Genomic DNA, 18,884 nt, shown 5'->3' with positions numbered 1-18,884 from the left:
AGAGCTAACAAGTAACAATAATGATTTGGAGACAAGCCTCAATTCCAGTCCTCAGTATCATGCTGTGGCTCTTCCACATTCTTCTGCTGACCATAAGGCAGAGGGGCATGGTCTGATCAGGTTAGTATCATTATGTTGCTGAAGTTATGAAGATACAGGTCACTATTACGTTATGGTTTGCATCTGAACATTCATAAAAGTTTTAAGTCTCTTGAATTCCAAGGCAAAGCAAATTATATATAAATATTTGAGTTCCCTCCTAAGAGAAGGATGGCTGCCAAACCTCAAGCCAAGAAAATAGAGGCAAAATTTCCTTTAAAAAGTAGCTAAAATAGGGCTTCCCTGGTGGTCCACTGGTTAAGAATCTGCTTTGCAATGCAAGGGACACTGGTTCGATCCCTGGTCCTGGAAGATCCCACAGGCTGTAGGGCAACTAAGCCACGACTACTGAGCCCACGTGCCTAGCGCCGGTGCTCCGCAACAGGAGAAGCCACCACAATGAGAAGCCCACACCCTGCAACAGAAACCCTGTGCAGCCAAGAATAAAATAAAATTTTAAAAAGTAACTAAAATAATTGAAAATCCCCATACTAAGTCGTCTTTTTTTTTTTAATTGAGAGGACTTTTTTAAAATACTAAGGAGAAATTTTTTACTTTTGAAACCTCAAAACCTTGAAACGACCTTAAGATGTAGAAATAATTTCCATATTGATCAGAGGGTATTAAACTCAGGGCTGGGGGCACTGGGGACAACCAGGACATTAGAATCTACTTAGAGAAAGTTGCCACCTCGGAGAGAAGTCTGACTAGTTTCCTGTCTGGCCCTTCAGAGGTCTGGAATGAATGCAGGAGAGGAATGGCCCCTCCCAGCACCTCAACATTGTAAGACTTCAAGGGCTTCCAAACTTTCCTTCTGTTGACGACAAGCATCCAATATATTATTTTCCTCAACAGAGTCTCAATTACGAGAAGGCTATCTACAGGAAATTTTTTACAAATTTTTATTTTGGCTATAAATCTTAGCTAAAAGAAACTTTATATGTGATCTTTCAAAAATCCTTGAAATATTGCCTTTAGCTTTATTAGTATATCATCATGGACACCACTGCCTGATAACTATGGCCATTGTTTCTTAAACCAGTTCTTATCTTTCTGTGGTCCAGGCTTAACTGCTTCCTTTGTCTTAAGGAGACAAAGTCTGTCAGTTCTAGAAATCAAAACGGGCCCCTCTGGTCAGGTCATTAACCTTCTAGTCCAAACTTCAAACCAAATTGATCACTTGAACCCCAAACATTATCACGGCCTTTGCCTCTGTTCTGTTCCCTGACTGCAGGCTTTGGATAGGGGACAGAAGTATGGAGTGAGGAGACCCATAACTTCCAGCGTAAGGAGACCCTTGACTTATACTCGCTTTACCATTTCTCAAACTGAAGAGTGATCCTGGCTCAGAGTAAGGCTACATATGCCACTCTAGTTCGATCACTGACTGTGAAAAATTGATTCCTCCAAAGAAAATAAAAATTCAGTGTGCTAAGGTCTTCAACTGCACAGGATGACGTCTTACCACAACTACTTGCTCATAAGGCAACTTGGAGAAAGACGTCTGTGCTCACCGGTCACTTAGTGACACGGCAGCAGCATCCCCTTGACTTGTCGGCAGTCTCTTCTTTCCAAACACCACTTCCTAATTTCCAAACAGAGAGAAACTCCCTGAGAAAATTTCCTAAATGCAATAAAAGCATCAAACCACTCTTGATGAGCAACAATTTCTTTTAAATATTTTTTTTAATCTTTCAAAAGATGAGGAGCAGTATTAACTAAGGTTATAGAATCTTTGTTTAAATAGAACATTTGTAAACCAGGCAACCAATTCTCCTTAGTTTAAGCATGATAAACAGGCTGGAAGTAATAACTTTCTTTAACCTCCAGCTGGTCACTGCACAGGTATTTCAACAGCAAGCCACACAAAGAACTAAACAATACCACTGGAGACTTGTTTCTCAGAGGTGGGTGTGTGCAGAGTGTCTGACTAACCCATTATTAACTCAGGCATCTCTCACATCCCAATAAAAGTCTCATGAGGACAAAAATGCAGAACACTGCATGTTCTGTATATAAAATAAAACCTAGAAACCTCGCCCCTTTGGTAGAACATTCTGGGGGGCCATCAGCTTCCTACTGTCTGTGGCAGGGGTCCCCTGTCTGTGTCATCCTCTCCGACTCAGCCTCAGCAGCAGCAGTGGCGATACTCCAACTGAGAGGAAGTGAAAACGACACATTTCCAGCTAGTAGGCTCCATCTCATTACCGCCTGGTCATCTACCAACTCAGAGCAGTTTCCTGCTTCTTTAAACAAGGAAAAACTACCACAGCAAAGAGATACCGGGGTCCAGGGCTCTCAGAGCCGGGCTGCAGTCAGTCTGCCCTAAGCGAGCCTGGAAGGCCTGGCAGTTACGCCTCAGGAGGTCGCGGAGCAAGGGCAGCACCCGGACTCCTGCCAGAGTCAGAGGCCCACTCAACCCCGACGGCTCTTACAGAGGTCCAGAATGACCTGCACTTACACACAGGAAACGGAAAGGACAGCAACTAATACCTGGCTTTTCAAGCTTTAAATATTTACACATCGTATAAAATGAATGATAACCGTAAAAACTGGAAACAAGAGCGCGTCTGTTTATCGAATCGACGGGGGCTGAGTCCGCATCACAACCACGTTTGTGGAGAGTCCTTTTAACTTCTGACAGCTTGTGGGATGACAGCATTAAAAGACGCGCAACAGCAAACAATCCCAGAGACACAGCTTCTCCCTTTTCCCCCGAAGACTGACCCTCCCCAGCGAGACTCCCGAGGCCCGGGGGCAGCCCGAGGCCAGGAGAGGCCCGCGCCGACGCCCCTACTCACTCGCGACCCCGAGCCTGGCCCGCTCCGGCGCCCCGGCGCTGTGGACCGCGCCCGGGCAGAGGACGGGCGCTGCCGCGGCTCCGCCTCCGGGCGGGGGCCGCTGTGGGCGGCGCACACCTGGGCAGGTGAGGCCGCTGTGGGCGGCGCACACCTGGGGCAGGTGAGGGGCAGGTCCACACGCTCCCGCCGGGGGAGCAGCGCTTGGTACGGGCTCGCAGTTAGGGGGCGCGCCTGCCCTCGGGCCCGGAACCAGCCCGTCGTCGACGAGCGCGCAGCCCACGGCCGTCGCGCGCGGCGCGGGCCGAGCGCGGCGATCCCACCGGGCGGGGGCGGGGCCCCAGGTCTCGGGAGGCGCGAGTGGACCCGCCCCCGAGGGCGGCCGTCACGTGCAGGTGGTGGCTCGCTGACGCGCGCTCACCTGAGCGCTCTGCAAGGACCCGAGGGCACCGAGCGGGCACCGAGCAGGCCCCGCCGCGCTGGCTTCGCCCTGCGGCTCCGCGAGCCCCTGCAGCCCGGGGCTACGCCCTCTCCGGCCCCGGCGGTCACTCGGCGGCCCGAACCCCGCTCTTCCCCGGCGCCCTCCCCGCTCAGGTGGCTCTCTGCGCCGCCCCGCCGTCCCCTCCCCCACGGCCTCCAGGTGGCTCGCGGCTCCGCCTCCAGCCGCGGCGCTGGGCCAGACTGCGCGAGCGCAAAACCTCCCGCTCGCCCCGGAGGTCGGCGCCGGACTACGCAGGCGCACGGGCGGGCCGCTCGCAGTGCGCATGCGCCGCGCCGGAAGCGTTCCGACGTTATTACTGGGCGCCTCTGCGCGAGCGGGAAGATGGCTGAGCAGGTGACCAAGTCGGTGCTGTTCGTGTGTCTGGGTGAGACGGCGCCGATCTAGCCCCGCTCTGAGCTTCCCGGAGGGCTGGGTAGGGCGTCATGCGTTCTGAGCTGCGCTGCGCCGCTGAACCAGGGAAAGTGCTAGGGAGGCGGCCAGAGAGGGGAGACCCGAGGGTGGTCGGTGCGCGGCGCCCCTCGTTTGCTCCCCGCGGCCGCCGGGCGGCTCTGTACGTGGGGTGCTCTTGACAAGCCTGGTTCTAAGTCCGGTGTCTGAGTCAGAACCTCTGTCGCCTGCCGACTCCTCTGTGCAGGTCTGGGTCTCTAGCTTTTGTTCAGTCTTCCCAAGCCCGGGTCCCCGCTCACCTGCAGCATCTGCACTCCAAGCCGGGGCTCTTGCCGTTCAGTTCAGTTCGGTTCACTTCAGTCGCTCAGTCGTGTCCGACTCTTTGCGACCCCATGTACTTGCCTATAATTCCTTCCCCTACAGGTAAACCCGAGGCCACTGAACTGATCTGACCTTTAAGGGTCTGCTGATAGCCGAGACCCATGATAGCCTGTTTACTTTGCTGGCCTGTTTACTTGCCTCAGGCTCCCAGATGGAGCGCACTTTAAAGGCAGATGGGGTGCGAAGGCTTAGGATTTCTTGTAAAATTCAAACCCGGGAGATGTGATTCTCTAGGTCGCTGTGTAACAGCCCGATGTGTCAGTATTTCTGTACGTGAAATGAAGGTATTTTTCTCCCTTTTAATTCTTCAGGTACTTTCCAGCTCGGAAGTATTTCATTTTTAAGATTTCAGCAATCAGCTTTCGTTTCTTAAAATAGAGTTCAGTGTCCCTTTAGTTTTTGGGACTCGTCTTTTGATACCGCATCTCAGCACTTCCACTCCATCTCCTTAATTCCCAGAGAGAAAGACCTAAATGGCCAGTAGTCCATAAAAAGCTCTGGATGAGTCTGCACTTCCTGCAGAATAATAGCTTTTCCAGTCCTCTTCAGATGCGCTCTTAGGGAAGACCACGAGAGATCTGCTTGGCCTTTCCCGTTTCCCATTTCCCACCCACACACCCTCTGGCTGCCCGCTCCCTTGCTTTACAGCTGCTCAGCGTGCCTTCCACTGTGTACTTCTTTCTGGGAACTCACTTTGCATTTTTCCAGGAGACTCTTTCTAAAAGGTCAGACCCAAGCATTCCCTTCTTTACTTTTTCCAGATCCTCTTGGTACAGGTAATTGTTCCCATGACCCTTTATAGACATCTTTCCTCACACAAATTTTATTATAATTACTTGAAAGCCTGCTGCAATGACTGTGGCTTATTTTTCTTTCTGTTTACAGCTTTAAGACAAAATATGTTCACCAAGTATTTGTGGAATTGAATATCTATGAAGGAAAAACTGAAAGGCTTCCTTGTTGCACGTTGACAATGGGCGTCATTTGATTTTAAGCTCTACACTGAAGGTGACTGATGGACTCAGCAGCTTTGTTAAAGGGTCTATGTTGAGTAGCTAGTAGGGATCCGTTGCTGTGCTTATTTTACTTAGCAGTGTTGATTAGGCTGACGTAGTGCACTCTGCTGGCTGTTGATGGGAGATAGCTGCTTGTGTGTATTTTTCTTCCATACACTTTCTTTTTCCAGCAACTGCCATGGTACCAGGCACTGTTCTGAGTGCTAGGGATACAGTGGTGAGGAAAACAGACAACAATCCCTGCCTCTCCAGAGTTCACATTGTGTCGTCAACAATCAAGTATTTGGCTACTCAGTCAGCTGGTGTTAACACTAAGGCAGGAAGGGCAGATGGGAGTGGAGTGCAGTTGTTAGAAGGGTTTTGTGGGGAGGCCTTAATGAGAAGGTGCAATTTGAAGAAAGACTTGGAAAAGGTAGGGAAGCAAGCATAGGGTATTTTGGAAAAGCATCCTGGACCTGGAGGAAAGCAGGTGAAAGATTCTGAAATGAGGGTTCTGGCCATGTTCACGACACAGCAGGGAAGCTGCAGCACTGGGCCCGGTGCCCTAGTTGCTTCTGGACAGACTTACCTCAGTTCCCGAGGACTTGGAGGTAATGTTGACTTGTTTTCTCAGCGCCCAGTGGATCCGAAACTTGTCCCATTCTTGGTGCACAAACAGTGAGTGTTCTGAGGCAGAAGTCGGCGAACCCTTTAAAGAGCCAGAGAACAAATACACTGAGCTCCGACGCTCACACCGGAAGTAGTGCGGGAGCAGCCCTAGCCAGTGCGTGGTCATGCTCAGTGTGATTGGTCGTGCCCACTGGAATTTGAATTCTGTATAATATTCTCATGTCACAACATACTGTACTTTTGAGTTTTTTCAATCGCTTAAAAATGTAAAAATTATTTTTAGCATTGAGAACTGTATACAAAGGTGGTGGGTCCTGACTCCTAGTTTTCAGACCCACTGTAGGTCCTGTGGAGAATCTGGTGAGGTTGTGTAAGGACTTGGATCACTGAGTGAGTTAAGCCTTTGGAGGATTTTGAGCAGAGGTGGGAAGTTCAGCTGTTGTGTTGAGATTGGACTGGAGAAGGGCGATGCCACAGGAGGGAGGCCCACCATTGCGAGAGCTTGTGTGTTGGACCAGAGCTTTGCTGTGGAGGGGGTGAGACGTGGGTTCTGACGGGATTTGAGGTCACTCTACCATTTCACTTGGCAGCCTGTATGCAGGACAGTAACAGCAGTGCGTTTCCGAAAGGTGAAGGTTTTATTCCTTCAGAGCATTTGTGTGGACCTTTTTCAGATTGAAGTGCAGAAAAGTGTCACATGTTCACCGTCAGTAAGGGTGACAGCAGAAAAGAATGGAACTGCTTATTTTGGCGAGACCGAGCACTGGGTGCTTTTGTGCAGTGGACCGACTGGAGGGTGTGTGCTGCTCATGTCCAGCCAGCGCCTCGGAAGATGAGAGCTCAGTGGCGCCGGGTGGCCTTTCCCGACAGTTAATCAGGGTTTATTGATAGATACTTTTCATCCTTTACAAACCAAGCCTAACTGTTCTTGTTTTCTTATAAGAAATGTTGTTGTCATCTTCTTTTCCTGTTCTCTTGTATCTACCAGCATTTATTTTCTTGTTTTAATTGAGTTTAATTATAGTTAATTAAGCTGTAAATTAATTGTAGTTATTCCCGATAAGTCCTTGGCACTGGAGCTCGGGTGGCATCCTGGATTGACAGTACCCTGAGTATTGTCACACGTGGATGATGGGAAGGTGACCTGTCCCTGAAGACCGGAGTTGCCTGTTTAGAACTCTTCCAGAATCTCCGATGTGCCCTCTGAGTTCGGCTGGTTCTGTTCTGTGTCTTTTTGTAATAGTGAAACTATAACATTTTCCTGAATTCTACAATCCTTTTAGAGAAATATTGAACCTGTTGTTGTTCAGTCACTAAGGCGTGTCCAGCTCTTTGTGACCCCATGGACTGCAGCACGCCAGGCTTCCCTGTCCTTCACTATCTGCTGGAGTTTGCACAGATTCATATCCAATGAGTTGATGATGCCATCCAACCATCTCATTCTCTGTCACCCCCTTCACCCCCTGCCCTCAGTCTTTCCTAGCATCAGGATCTTTTCCAGTGAGTCAGCTCTTCACATCAGGTGCAGACCCCCAAAACTGTGGCCAGCTAGTTTGAACTGAGGGTGGTCCTGGGAATCCATGAACTTGCAGCTGATAAAAGTTCTGGGCAGACTGGACGGCTTGGAGGATGGTCCCTACCAAGCTGGCCGGCTCCTGGGTGCACGGCACTCAAGCAGGGGCTCTGCCCAGGTCCTTGAGTAGAAGTCTGTGTAGAACCACCGTTAGGCCTAAATGTATTTGCTTCTGTATTTTATGAAACAACATACTGCTTTATTGTGTGTAGTATACTTGAAAGTATATATTTTAATAGTCTATTCTATATCATTTTAAAATAGACTGGTTGCAACCCACTTCATTGATTTCATGGTTAGCTTCTGGGTTAGTGATAGCAAACTGAAAAATGAAGATTTTGGTCCTGACTTCTGATTTCTAACGTCCTTGTCATTTGTACTTTGTGTGTTTGGACAGTTGGTTTGAAGTCATGGAGTGGGGTTGGGTCAGCCGTCTTGCTGGGTCCTGCCACGTGCTGGTAGCACAGTCACCGCAGAGAAGAGCGTTGGCCTTGCCTCCTCGCTGCCCCAGCTGTGTGAAGTCTTGTGCGCTTGTGCTGTGCTGGGCTCGGCACCTGCACTTCCCTCAAACCAGCCGCTCACTCTCTGCTCCCCCACCTCTTTTTAAGGTAACATCTGTCGATCGCCCATCGCAGAAGCGGTTTTCAGGAAACTTGTAACTGATCAAAACATTTCAGATAATGTAAGTACTGTTCACTGTCTTAAAGAGGCCAACTTGATTGGCTTTGGGGCAGAAAATTGTGAAAAGAATTCTTTTTTTCTCCTGCAGTGGAGGATAGACAGTGCAGCGACATCCACGTATGAACTAGGAAACCCTCCTGATTTTCGGGGGCAGGCTTGCATGAGGAAGCATGGTATCCCCATGAGTCACGTTGCCCGGCAGGTACCGTACTTGACCTTGAAAGTGCACTTGTGTGTTTTATGTTGCAGTGGGTCATTGACAGTGGCGCTGTTTCTGACTGGAACGTGGGCCGGTCACCAGATCCAAGAGCTGTGAGCTGCCTAAGAAATCATGGCATTAACACAGCCCATAAAGCAAGACAGGTAGAAGAAACCTTGTTTAATTTCTCATACATTGATCCCATAACCTGAGAATTGTGAAAGCTTAGTGAGACTTACCTGTAACGAATGTGTTTATGTAGGGTTGGCTGAAGCAGCCACAGTGCACCCGTTCTGGGTCCACAGTTCTGAAAGGTTTGCCTGACCTTGGCACTGGCTTACTAGAGCACAAGGTCCAGAGCCCTGACCGAGCGCTGGGTGACCTGCGCTGTCGTCCCCATTTTGTTTCTGGTGCCCTTTTATGTTCTGGTCCAGGCGGCTTACTCTGCTTCCATCACGAGGTTGCTGCTGTTGGCCTGACCCAAAGTTTGTCTGGGTTTTTCACAACATCTTACAGAACAGCTTGAATGAACTTTTTGGCCAACCCAATAGAATACAGTTCTGCTATTAATACAAAAACATTTCCAGCTGTGAAGTGCCTTGGAAGTACAGGGTAATGCTGATATTTTTATGGATGCGTATTCTGCACACAGCAGTTTTACTTCTGAGTTTGGCTTCTGGAGTGTGGCCCAGGAGAGCATTCTACATTGAGGCTGGTGCATCTCACCTGCTTTCCAGGGTGGAGTCCACCAGCTGCGTGTGGCTCTTCACCTTTGAGGTATGGCCAGTGTGATGGGAGCTGAATTTTAAATTATAACACATTTCAATAGCCACTTGGTCTGGTGGGTGCCTGTAGGGTTCCAGACTCACATGGGCCTGTGGGGTGGGGGAGAGAGGTGTCCATGGTGGCATGCCCGGCAAGACATCGGGCCCACGGGCAGCCAGCCCTGTCCCTCCTTGTGCAGAAGCTGCGGTGGGTGCTGGCACCGGGAACTTCTGTAGCCATGGGACCAGCTTCTGCAGAAACAGGCTTCGTTCTGATGCTGTGTTGTTCTGCAGGAATTGTAACTTTTATCGGTACGATTATATTGTGGAGATTCAATTGGATGTTTTAAAAAACCTGTCTAAAACCTTCAAACTTCATTTTGTATCATCCCAACAAAATGTACAGCTCTGTGGACTGGGATTCCAGCTGAACCACGCACAGCCCAAGAAGGGCTGTGGCTTGGTGTCAGAGCATGAGAACCCACGCCTGGAGAAGAGCTTTTGAGGCCTTCAAAACGAGAAGCCAAATATTTTCAAATCGCTTGTCAGATACCTTGCATGTTTGTAAGTGTGGCTGGCAGCGTGGGAACTGTAACTGAGCACGAGTGCTTAAAGCAGAACTTGCTGTAAAACTGGATGAAGATCCCTTAGTCATTGTTACACTGAATCTTGTCTCGACTTAAAACTGCAGATTGCTTTGCCATGCATCTTAATGTCTTAATTTTTACCAATTATGGGAGGAAGTAGTTGATAAACACATTTTGCAGATCAAGAAGCACTTCCAGAGAGAAAATAAATGACTTATTAAAGGTTACCCAGCTGCCAAGTAGTAGAACTTGGATTTAATTACAGGTTTATTTGGTGGAATGTGAGCCAGAAAATTCACAAAACAAAATTGCTATAGAAATACTTCTAACACGTTTATGTCTCAGGAATTAGTAATATACAGATTATTTTTGTCTTAGATTAATTTATTCTGAGATATTTGTGAACTAATTTTCTGGCTATGTCAATTGACTGTGTGTGTTAACAATTTACTATTTAACTATTTTAAAAACCCTTTCTTAAGTGGAATTTCACTGGACAGAGATTAAACATTTTTTATATCATTTCTGCACTCTAATCTCTTCAAGGTTTTGGATTCCTTGCCAATTTCTACTTTCTGTTTTTTAAATATTTTGAGTAGTCCTTGAGAATTATGAGCAATCATATTTTCATGTTTTCTATTTTTAAGGTCAGATTATTTTTCATACACTAAGTTTATAATAAAAATGTACACAAATGAAGTATTTTAAATACACATGCCTTAAAAAACAAAGCTAGGAAGTTATTGCTTATGAAATTATTACCCGTTTTTGAAGTAGTATCTCCACATAAACTACTTTTTCCTTTTCCTTGTTGCTTTTAAGAAAATTCTCAACGATGATTTTTTTTTAAATTTCAAAGTCCTAGTAAGATATGTCAGTATCACATCAGATCTTTGTTATTTTTTAGCATTTTCTAATGTTTACAGGTTTCCTCTTCCTGTCACAACTTGTATGAGAACTATAATACTTCTACTAAACCTGAGTTTAACAGACAAAATACATTTAGGGTGCTTTTTTCTCTGTCACGTGTAAATCAGTTCCCTGGTTATGTGAACTCATATCCGGTTAGTTCTGTGGGGTTGTTTCCTTACCATACACTCTTTCCTTTTTAGTCAACTTTGTTTGACACGTACACAGATGTCTGGGTGCTCAGTGCGTCTTGCATCATCCCAGCTCCCCTCTACTGCAGAGGGCCCCACTCAGAATGCCTTCTAACCTCCTGCCTGTATGGCAGTGGGATCCTCTAGTGCATATCTTTCTGTCAGCATTTTCCTTTGTGAGATTCTCCATATTGCTCCTAGCAAAGCTTCAGTCATCTTCATTTGTGGATTCGGTGTCATTCCACAGTTAGTGACAGTCTGTTTATCAGTACCTCTGGGTGGAGCAGCCTCGTAACACAGGTGGCCTAACATTCTCTTCACTTAGAAAACTTTCGCCAAACAGCGACAGCGTTTCTGCTCTAACCGCTTGGGAGGGTCCATCTGCTCCACCCTGATTCTGCTGTTTCCTACCCTTGCTGTCGTTTTCTTCTGCTGTCTTTAGCTTTTCTTTGGTGTGTAGTTTCCGATAATTTTATGTGGTCAGCTTCACTTCCTGAATTGTGTCTTGATGGTTTTTATCAGTTTTTTATCAGAAAATTCTGGGCTGTTATCTGTGTATATTTTTCTTCCCCTCATTCTTCTGAAATTCAACCTAAATGTATTTTAAACATAAATTTCTTATGACTTTTCTACTTTTTCCATCCTTTTCACTTCAGTTTTTAGTCTGAGATTTTCTACTGACGTGTTGTGTGATGTACTAATCTTTCTGTGTTTTCAAACTGTTATAAGCCTTTATTGAATATTTGATGTCTGTTGTTTTATTTAATAAATTTTATTTTATTTCATTTAAAAATTGGTTCCAGCTCTCGGGTAAAATTATGCGTCTTGCCCTGTATTTTTTTGAACAGTTCTGATTATAGCTGTTTATTTGGTTGGCCAAAAAGCTTGACAAACCTAGACAGCGTATTAAAAAGCAGACATGACTTTGCCGACAGAGGTCCATATAGTCAAAGCCGTGGTTTTTCCAGTGGTCATGTATGTGTGTGGGACCATAAAGAAGCTGAGTGCCAAAGTATTGATGCTTTCAACCTGTGACGCTGGAAAAGACTCTTGAGAGTCCCTTGGACTGGAAGGAGATCAAACCAGTTACTCCTAAAGGAAATCAACCCTGAATACTCATTGGAAGGACTGATGCTGAAACTCCAATACTTTGGCCACCTGATGCCAAGAGTCAATTCATTGGAACGGAGCCTGATGCTGGAAAGATTAGAGTGAGAGGAGAAGGGGTGACAGAGGACAAGATGGTTGGCTGGCATCGCTGACTAACGGACCTGAGTTTGAGCAAGCTCTGGGAGATAGTGAAGGACAGGGAAGCCTGGTGTGCTGCAGTCCATGGGGTCGCAAAGAATCGGACACAATTGAGCAACTGAACAACGACGACAAGAGTTTGTTTGGAAGAAGTTTGTTTGGAATTTTCCGTAACATTCTGGAAAAACCCAAATGAGGTTTTTGGCCAACCCAATAAAATAAGGTCTGGTGACTGACACCTGGGTCTTCTGTGAGTCTGCTCTCCTGCTTTGTTTATTGCTTCTGTGCTGATTTGGATTAAATGCTGAGCATGATGTGTGAGCCGTGTGGACGCTCTGGGTTCAGGTCCTTTGCCGTTGGGGCTTCACTTTGGTGGGGAGGGTCTGGTTCGGAGCTGACTGGGAGCTCATCCTGCTTCACGGGGCTCTGGCCGTCCTGGCCAGCTCCTCTCGGGGGAACTCAGGACCCCACCTGATCGGGTGGCCTGCTTCTGTCTGGAGGCTGAGTTCTGTTTCTCCCTCCCTGGGCCTGCTGCCGCCGGCCCCCTGTCCTCTTGGCTTCTTGAGCTGAGTCTGTTAGGAGCTCATCGGGCGCTCTGAGAGAGACCTTGTGGGGACCAGGCTTCCCTCTCTGGGGTCTCCCTCCTCCTCTGGCCGTCTTGCCATCCTTACCTCCAGCTTCTCCAGCTGGTGAGGTTGCTGGCTGTCCTTTGGTGCTTCTGCCCAGGCTTCTCGTGGCCCGGGAGGCCGTGTGATTCTACTCTCTTGATGCCGAGCACCCACTTTCCCCCCCATTGTGATGATCACAGTGTCCTCAGATACTGCTGGTAGCCCCTCCTGTGAGTCTAAAGCATGATCCCCACAGTGGGGTCCAGGGACCCTCGGTCCTGAGGTCAAAATGTATGAGTGAGGGAGGGATCCATTCAAAGGGTCAGACTAACCAGTGAACATGGGCAGAGTAGGAGAAGCTTGCTGATGTGGTTTCATAATCCACGTTGCAGGTAACCTGTGAGAAACCACCGCTGAATGAGTTTTGGTGTTAGATCAAAGAATATCCACAGTCATACAATGGGTGTAAAAAGCCTTCTTTTAAACTCTGTACTTGTATGAGGCTGAGTTTGCGTATTTCAGCCAATCAGATGCTGAAGCACACAGGATAACCACCTGTCTTGAATATGTGGATATTACAGAAATTTGCAGAAATGTGAAACAGTGCAGCTCTCCTCCTCCCTGTGTCTCAGTGTGGAGAATATAGCTGTTTTTCATTTACAAAAATGTTATAATAACAAGTAATGAATTTTTATTATTTTAAGCAAACAGTTTATAACAGTTTTACTTTTAATAACTTCGGTAAATATTTTAAGAGTTAAAACGTTCTGCAGCCAAGAAGTTTAAGATCTCTCTTCCGACCTCAAGCCTAGGCGCAGGGTCAGCAAGTGCTCTGGGGGTGGGAGCAGGCTGCCGGCTGCCTCTGGCAGGTCAGCCTCTCAAGTAGCCAGGCTTGTCTACAGCGGCAGAGAGTCCCCAGGTTTGCACGCTTGGCTCTGCGCACGCACTTGGGATTTTTCAGCCTGGCCATCATGGGAGCGTGTTAATGATTGTGCAGAAGTGTTCAGTTTTGATGGGCGTTTTCTAGTTTTTTTCTAGCAATAGGGTTGTTTTGTCACAGCTATTTGATTTATAGCTGCAAGCGAAAATCCTTTACCATGCATTCTTTAATTGTCAATTCTTTGACAGTTATTTTAACATCTTAACATCATGTAGCTACATGTAGCTGTCAGTTACTAAATTTTAGGATCTGCAGTCACAGTCTTTGCAAAATTAAAAACAATGTTTAATCCCAGGACATTTTCAGACAGCTAACTTGGGGAAATAACTTGTAATATTTGTTCTAAAACATTTTGAAATAATCTAGTACCTTGGGAATGTGAACAAAATTTGATTCCAGTATTTTATTAATATAGTATACTGAAAACTAATGCAAATGCATACTGAGAGCCAAAATTTATTATTTTTAACAGAAAATGAGTATATTTATTGTTCTGTTGCAACACCGACTATAGTCGAGTATCACTTCTCTTAACCAGATTATCAGAATCTTCCTTGTGGTTATCACTGTACCACTGTATTTCAGAGGACTTTTTTTAGTGATGAAGATGATTATTGAAATAACATTCCTAGAAATTATTTCCACCTTTGGTTTGGGGCATGTTTTCCTTCCTCCCTCCCTCCCTTCCTGCCATTTTTTTAGTTGACATATAGCTAACTTACAATGCTGTGTTCGTTTCAGGAGTACAGCAGAGTGATTCTATTATATATATTCTTTTTCAGATTCTCTTCCCTTATAGGTTATTAAAATTGAATATAGTTGCTCTTTTTATTGTCATTATAACAGTAAAAAATCAGAAAATAATTTTTCGTTTATATTTTAGCAGGCTTGTGTTTACAAATGTCAAAAAATGCCAAGTTTAGGTTAGAATTAGTAAAAATACAGAGCGGCACTCTCTTCTGTGTCATGTCCAAATTATATACTTTCAGTAAGGAGAAAGAAGATCCAGGGAGTGTCACTCATGCGTTTCTGTCTTAGATCCCTGAGCCCCACTTACATGTCAGCTTCCTCTCCCCTCTGCTCTGCTTTATTTTTCCATGAGACAGTCACTCCTGGGAGCTGCGCGCCCTGCATGGGGGAAGCCCCACAAGGCCAGTGTCTGCCCTGCAGTGGGCACCCGTCACTGGGGCTCAGAATGAGTGCCTGGAGAGTGAAGAACAGGACTCAGATATGGAATGTATAAAAAGTTAGCTGTATTTCACTTTGTTTCTAAGAAGTCTAAGATGAAGTATAAGCTTTGCATGCACATACTATAAAATACTATCTTATGATTACCCCAGGAAACTTTATAAAACTTCTTTGTAATACAATTTTAGGAAATTATTAATAGGTTAACTCTGTTTTAACTTTAAAGTGCCCTAAATGATTTAACTTAATTAGTAGCAGATTCCAGTATAGCTTTTTTTATTTTTAAGTTGTTTTGTGTCCTCTAGGCTTGATTGGTCTGAATGTAAACAGTTTTGATTTCTCATTTGCTTTTAGGTTACCAAAGAAGACTTTGTCACTTTTGATTATATACTATGTATGGATGAGAGCAATCTGAGGTAATCACATTTTTAAGGGTATTTCTCTTCAACTCATTTCAGTAATAGGCCAGGCAGTTTGTTGTCCAAATGATTTTTTATTACCTTAAACTTTTAATAAATAGTGGTGGTCATAGTATGCAGAATTATTTATTTAGAAGAGTGAGAAATCCAGAGTCATTTAGAATTGAGCCTCACAGGTGTGTTTGCATTGAGGCACACCTTCTGACAAGGAAAGGTCTGGTGTGTAAGGTGACTCTGTTTTGCAGAAGAGAGCCTTTGTTGTTGCTGTGATGACTCGCGGGGTGCTTTACTGTGTCTCATCTAACTCCCCTTTAGTGCTGCCCCACCCCCACCCCGAAGGAAAGGCTGGCCAAAAAAGTCGTCTTACTCCATTTAAATTGTTGATTCCCTTAATCAGTTTAAAAACAAAAGCTGTCAGATTAAGGTATTAGACAAAAGTGGCTCTGCGCACCAGAGCACTAGCCCAGAAGTCTGCACGCTGGCCCCATCTCGTCACTGGGAACTGGAGGCACAGAGGGGTTCGTCACGTGCCCGGGTTCACAGTTCCGGGGTGGACGTGGTGGGCTTCAGGCCTCGGCTCTGCATGGCCTGAGTCACACCCCCACCTCACGTGGGTTTGACCCTCACGACCTAAATCTGGGTGACAAGGAACCTGGTGGCATTTCTTCAGCGGTGTGTGCCTAGCACTGGTCACCTGGGCCTCTTGTGAAGTCTAGGGTGGGCCACGTGTGTGGAAATTAAACCCAACAAACAATATGATATGACGTGCCGAGGGTGCAAAGATGAGTGAATACGGTGCATCTGGCAGTTCAGAGGACTGTGTGGCCGTGTGCCCGCTGCGAGACAGGCGCCGAGCTGCTTGTCACAGTCTGCCCGCACCAAGGGGACAGAGACCAGCCCTCCCCGTGAGCACCGGACCACCCTGACTGCTTCCCTGCTAACCCGTAAATGTGCATGCATTTAATTAAGAGAAACTTTCCTTGAGTCGCTGTTGTGGGGTGGTCAGGCACAGATGCACCAAGCTTACTAGGTTTTCGTTAAGTTCATTAAAATGCGTAAATTTTCTATTTTTGTTTTTCACTTGTTTGGCCTCATTTTTCTCGCTGAATAGCTTATCAGTATTATCTCTAGCAGTATCTTGATAGAGAACTCTGTGTGCATATTTATTAGAGAAGTTTCGGAGGTGGTTGGCATTTGGTGGTGCAGCCCTTGCCACCCCAGTCCTCCCCGCCCTTCTTGTTTCAGCCTCCTGGCTTCTCGGGGAGGCTCTGCTCTGAGGGCTGCAGGTTTCCTGTGAGACGCTGGCCTCCCCTGTGGAGGTTGCTAATCAGGCCCCACAAAGCTCAGTGAGAAGGCTGAGCTGGAAGCAGACGGAGTGGCTGTAGGGTCCGCTCAGGACACCTCCCCAGGGAGCCTGCCACCCTCTGGGACCTGTCTTTGTGGCTTTTTGAGTTCCGTCCTGTCTTCTTGCTCAGTTGCTGACCCTGGGTCTTTCTGAACATGTGCTTCAGAGGAGAGGGCTAATTATTGTCCGACCTGAGGGAGCACATCCTGTGTAAACGTGCTGCCGTCGGAGCCCCCTTGCCTGGGAGAGAGAGCCCATGGGGGCAGGCACCCGGAGGCTGTGCCCAACTGCCGAGTGTTTGGTTTCCTTTTTAAATCAGGTCACTTTTGCTGGATTTTGATATGGATACTTCATAAAACCCTAGCAGATGTCCCAGTTTAACTGGAAGCCATAGATCAGAAAACTAAGTTCATGTTTCAATTTTACAGAGATTTGAATAGAAAAAGTAATCAAGTTAAAAACTGCAGAGCGAAAATCGAACTGCTCGGGAGCTATGATCCACAAAAACAACTTATCATTGAAGATCCCTATTATGTAAGTGTGGTCTCACTTCCATCCTGATGCTCACAGACAAGGGCGACGTACAGAGAGCCCGCGTGAGTGCCTGCCGTCGGGGGTCAGAGGCAGGCTCCCTGAAGGCGAATTCCTGAGTGGTTTTGTTACTCTCCCTTTTCCCTGTCCTTCCAGGGCAACGACGCCGACTTTGAGACCGTCTACCAGCAGTGCGTGCGGTGCTGCAGGGCCTTCCTGGAGAAGGTGCGCTGACCGGCCGTCCCGCTGTGGCCCAGGCTCGTCCCCCCAGGCCGTGTGTCCAGTGTCAACAGTGTCACCGTTCCGAGCCAAGGCCGCAGCCCTCTCTTCAGTTGACTCACTGTTTCCTACCTGAAAAAATAATTGTAGATGGAAATCAGTCTTTGTGTTTGGCGAAAGAGTAAATAAAAAATCTTTATGTGGGGTAAGAGTTCCTTAGACTAGCTAAACTTCCCACTATGCCCCAGTTACAAAAAGAGTGGAACCGTCGAAATAGTGGAGCAGCACAGTAGACCATCGTGAAGGGAAGTGAGACGCCCCCGGGGGCCTGCGCTGCCCCCGCTGTGGACGGGCCCTGCCGCACCGCCTCTCCACGGGCACCGCCTCTCCACGGCCGGCGCCCAGCGGCGGTGAGCTGCCAGGCGCGCACTCTCAGGACAGGACGGAGCGAGGGTCGTGGGACTCCTCCTCAGCACCTTCACTCCTTCTTAGTTTGTGTCTGTGTGGTTCGTTTCATGAGGAAGTCACCTTATGTGTTCCCATTGGAACCCCTTTGCCTCTGGAAATGTAGTTATGTCCCGGAGAAGGACGTGTGTGCTGGTTTGTATTATGGTCAGCTGGGGACTGTGTCTGCTTCTACATGCGTACAATTGCCTGAATGTCAATTACAGATCACCTTGTGTGGGAAAAGTATTAAGTTGGAAAAAGCCCTTTTATGTTGGAATGCTTAAATATCAATATATTAAGTATTGTTTTGTCAGTGCCTGGTTATAGGGAAATATACATAATTTGTGCACACTTTGAAATAACTAATCTAAAATTCATATGAATATATGTCAGAAAAAATTGTTCTCAAATAAACTGGGGAAATTACAAAAATACAACTGAGGTGCAAGTCTGGTGTCTGCCTGCTTTTTTACCGAGAGTCGGAACGCCTGGGCTCCCCTGTCCCTGTGTTTGGGGTGTGGTGTGCCTGTCTGCTCAGGGTCGGGCAGAAGCCTGAGGAGCGGGCCTGCTGAGCAAGCATGTTGCTTCCGCTTGACTCATCTGTTCATGGGAGAAGCTGGTGGCCCTCAGCCATAGCTGCCTGGGACCGCAAGAGAGACTCTGCATGGAGGGCTCGATGAGGGACAGCGGTTCTCCGAGTCTTCACCCCTGTCCATAGCTGGTGACCTGAAGCCCTGGGAGGACTGAGTCTCAGGTCAGTCTGAGTGACGGTCACTCAGCAGCAAGGAGAGCGCAGAGGCATGGTGTCCAGTCCTTAGTCTCGTGAGGGTCTCAGGTGGGGGCATTTAGTCCTTGGGCCTGAGGGGCGGATAAGGCTGTCGTCACCCCAGGCCGTCAGGGGTAGCAGAGGTGAAACGCTGGGGAGGTTTGGCCAGAAGACTGCTACGTCAGACTCATCCTGAAGACTTGAGAGTCAGGTGGACTGAGGGTTTGATAATGGTAGCTCTAAAAAGGAAAGAATCAAGGGGAAAAGTTTAACTGCAGCTAGAAAACAGGGAAGCAAAGTACTTCAGAAGCTATACCCCAGAGTCTTGACCATTTAGTAACTGCTTAATAATCTCAGGGCCAGAGAATTTTTTACTGTTTCTGTTCTTTCATGTTCATAGTTTACTTTCCCTTAATGTTTATGTCTTCCATGCGGATTATCACACAAATCCTAGGATTCTAGTTGACTTTGTCCCTA

The 18,884-nt window shown here is 47.1% G+C and overlaps 2 protein-coding genes across 7 annotated transcripts in view; one reads left to right on the top strand and one right to left on the bottom strand.

Moving 5' to 3' along the window:
- Positions 1–2,984, bottom strand: part of SH3YL1 (SH3 and SYLF domain containing 1) — a 61,513-nt gene extending 58,529 nt beyond the window's left edge. Inside the window, exon 1 of one of the 2 annotated variants that reach the window (XM_027550748.1) lies at positions 2,901–2,984. In XM_027550748.1, coding sequence (XP_027406549.1) covers position 2,901 — 1 coding nt within the window. In that variant the 5' untranslated portion in view covers positions 2,902–2,984. The remainder of the gene's footprint in view (positions 1–2,900) is intronic. The other variant, XM_027550749.1, reaches the window with a different exon arrangement.
- Positions 2,985–3,656: 672 nt separating this feature from the next.
- On the top strand, positions 3,657–18,089 carry ACP1 (acid phosphatase 1). Of its 5 annotated transcripts, none has more exons than XM_027550753.1 (6): positions 3,657–3,763; positions 7,974–8,047; positions 8,296–8,409; positions 15,035–15,096; positions 16,873–16,978; positions 17,132–18,089. In XM_027550753.1, the coding sequence occupies exons 1-6, from the start codon at positions 3,721–3,723 to the stop codon at positions 17,207–17,209; spliced, it is 477 nt and encodes a 158-aa protein (XP_027406554.1). In that variant the 5' UTR covers positions 3,657–3,720; the 3' UTR covers positions 17,210–18,089. The 5 variants fall into 5 exon arrangements, 4 of the variants coding, with proteins under 4 accessions (XP_027406554.1, XP_027406555.1, XP_027406552.1 ...); XM_027550754.1 differs by lacking the exon at positions 8,296–8,409 and adding an exon at positions 8,135–8,248; XR_003512427.1 differs by lacking the exon at positions 16,873–16,978 and having other exon boundaries at positions 8,135–8,409; positions 17,132–17,219.
- The last annotated feature ends 795 nt before the right edge of the window (positions 18,090–18,884 follow it).

Source organism: Bos indicus x Bos taurus, chromosome 8 (assembly GCF_003369695.1).
Source record: "Bos indicus x Bos taurus breed Angus x Brahman F1 hybrid chromosome 8, Bos_hybrid_MaternalHap_v2.0, whole genome shotgun sequence".
Classification (NCBI taxonomy): Eukaryota; Metazoa; Chordata; class Mammalia; order Artiodactyla; family Bovidae; genus Bos; species Bos indicus x Bos taurus.
This window is presented reverse-complemented; position numbering and strand designations above follow the sequence as displayed.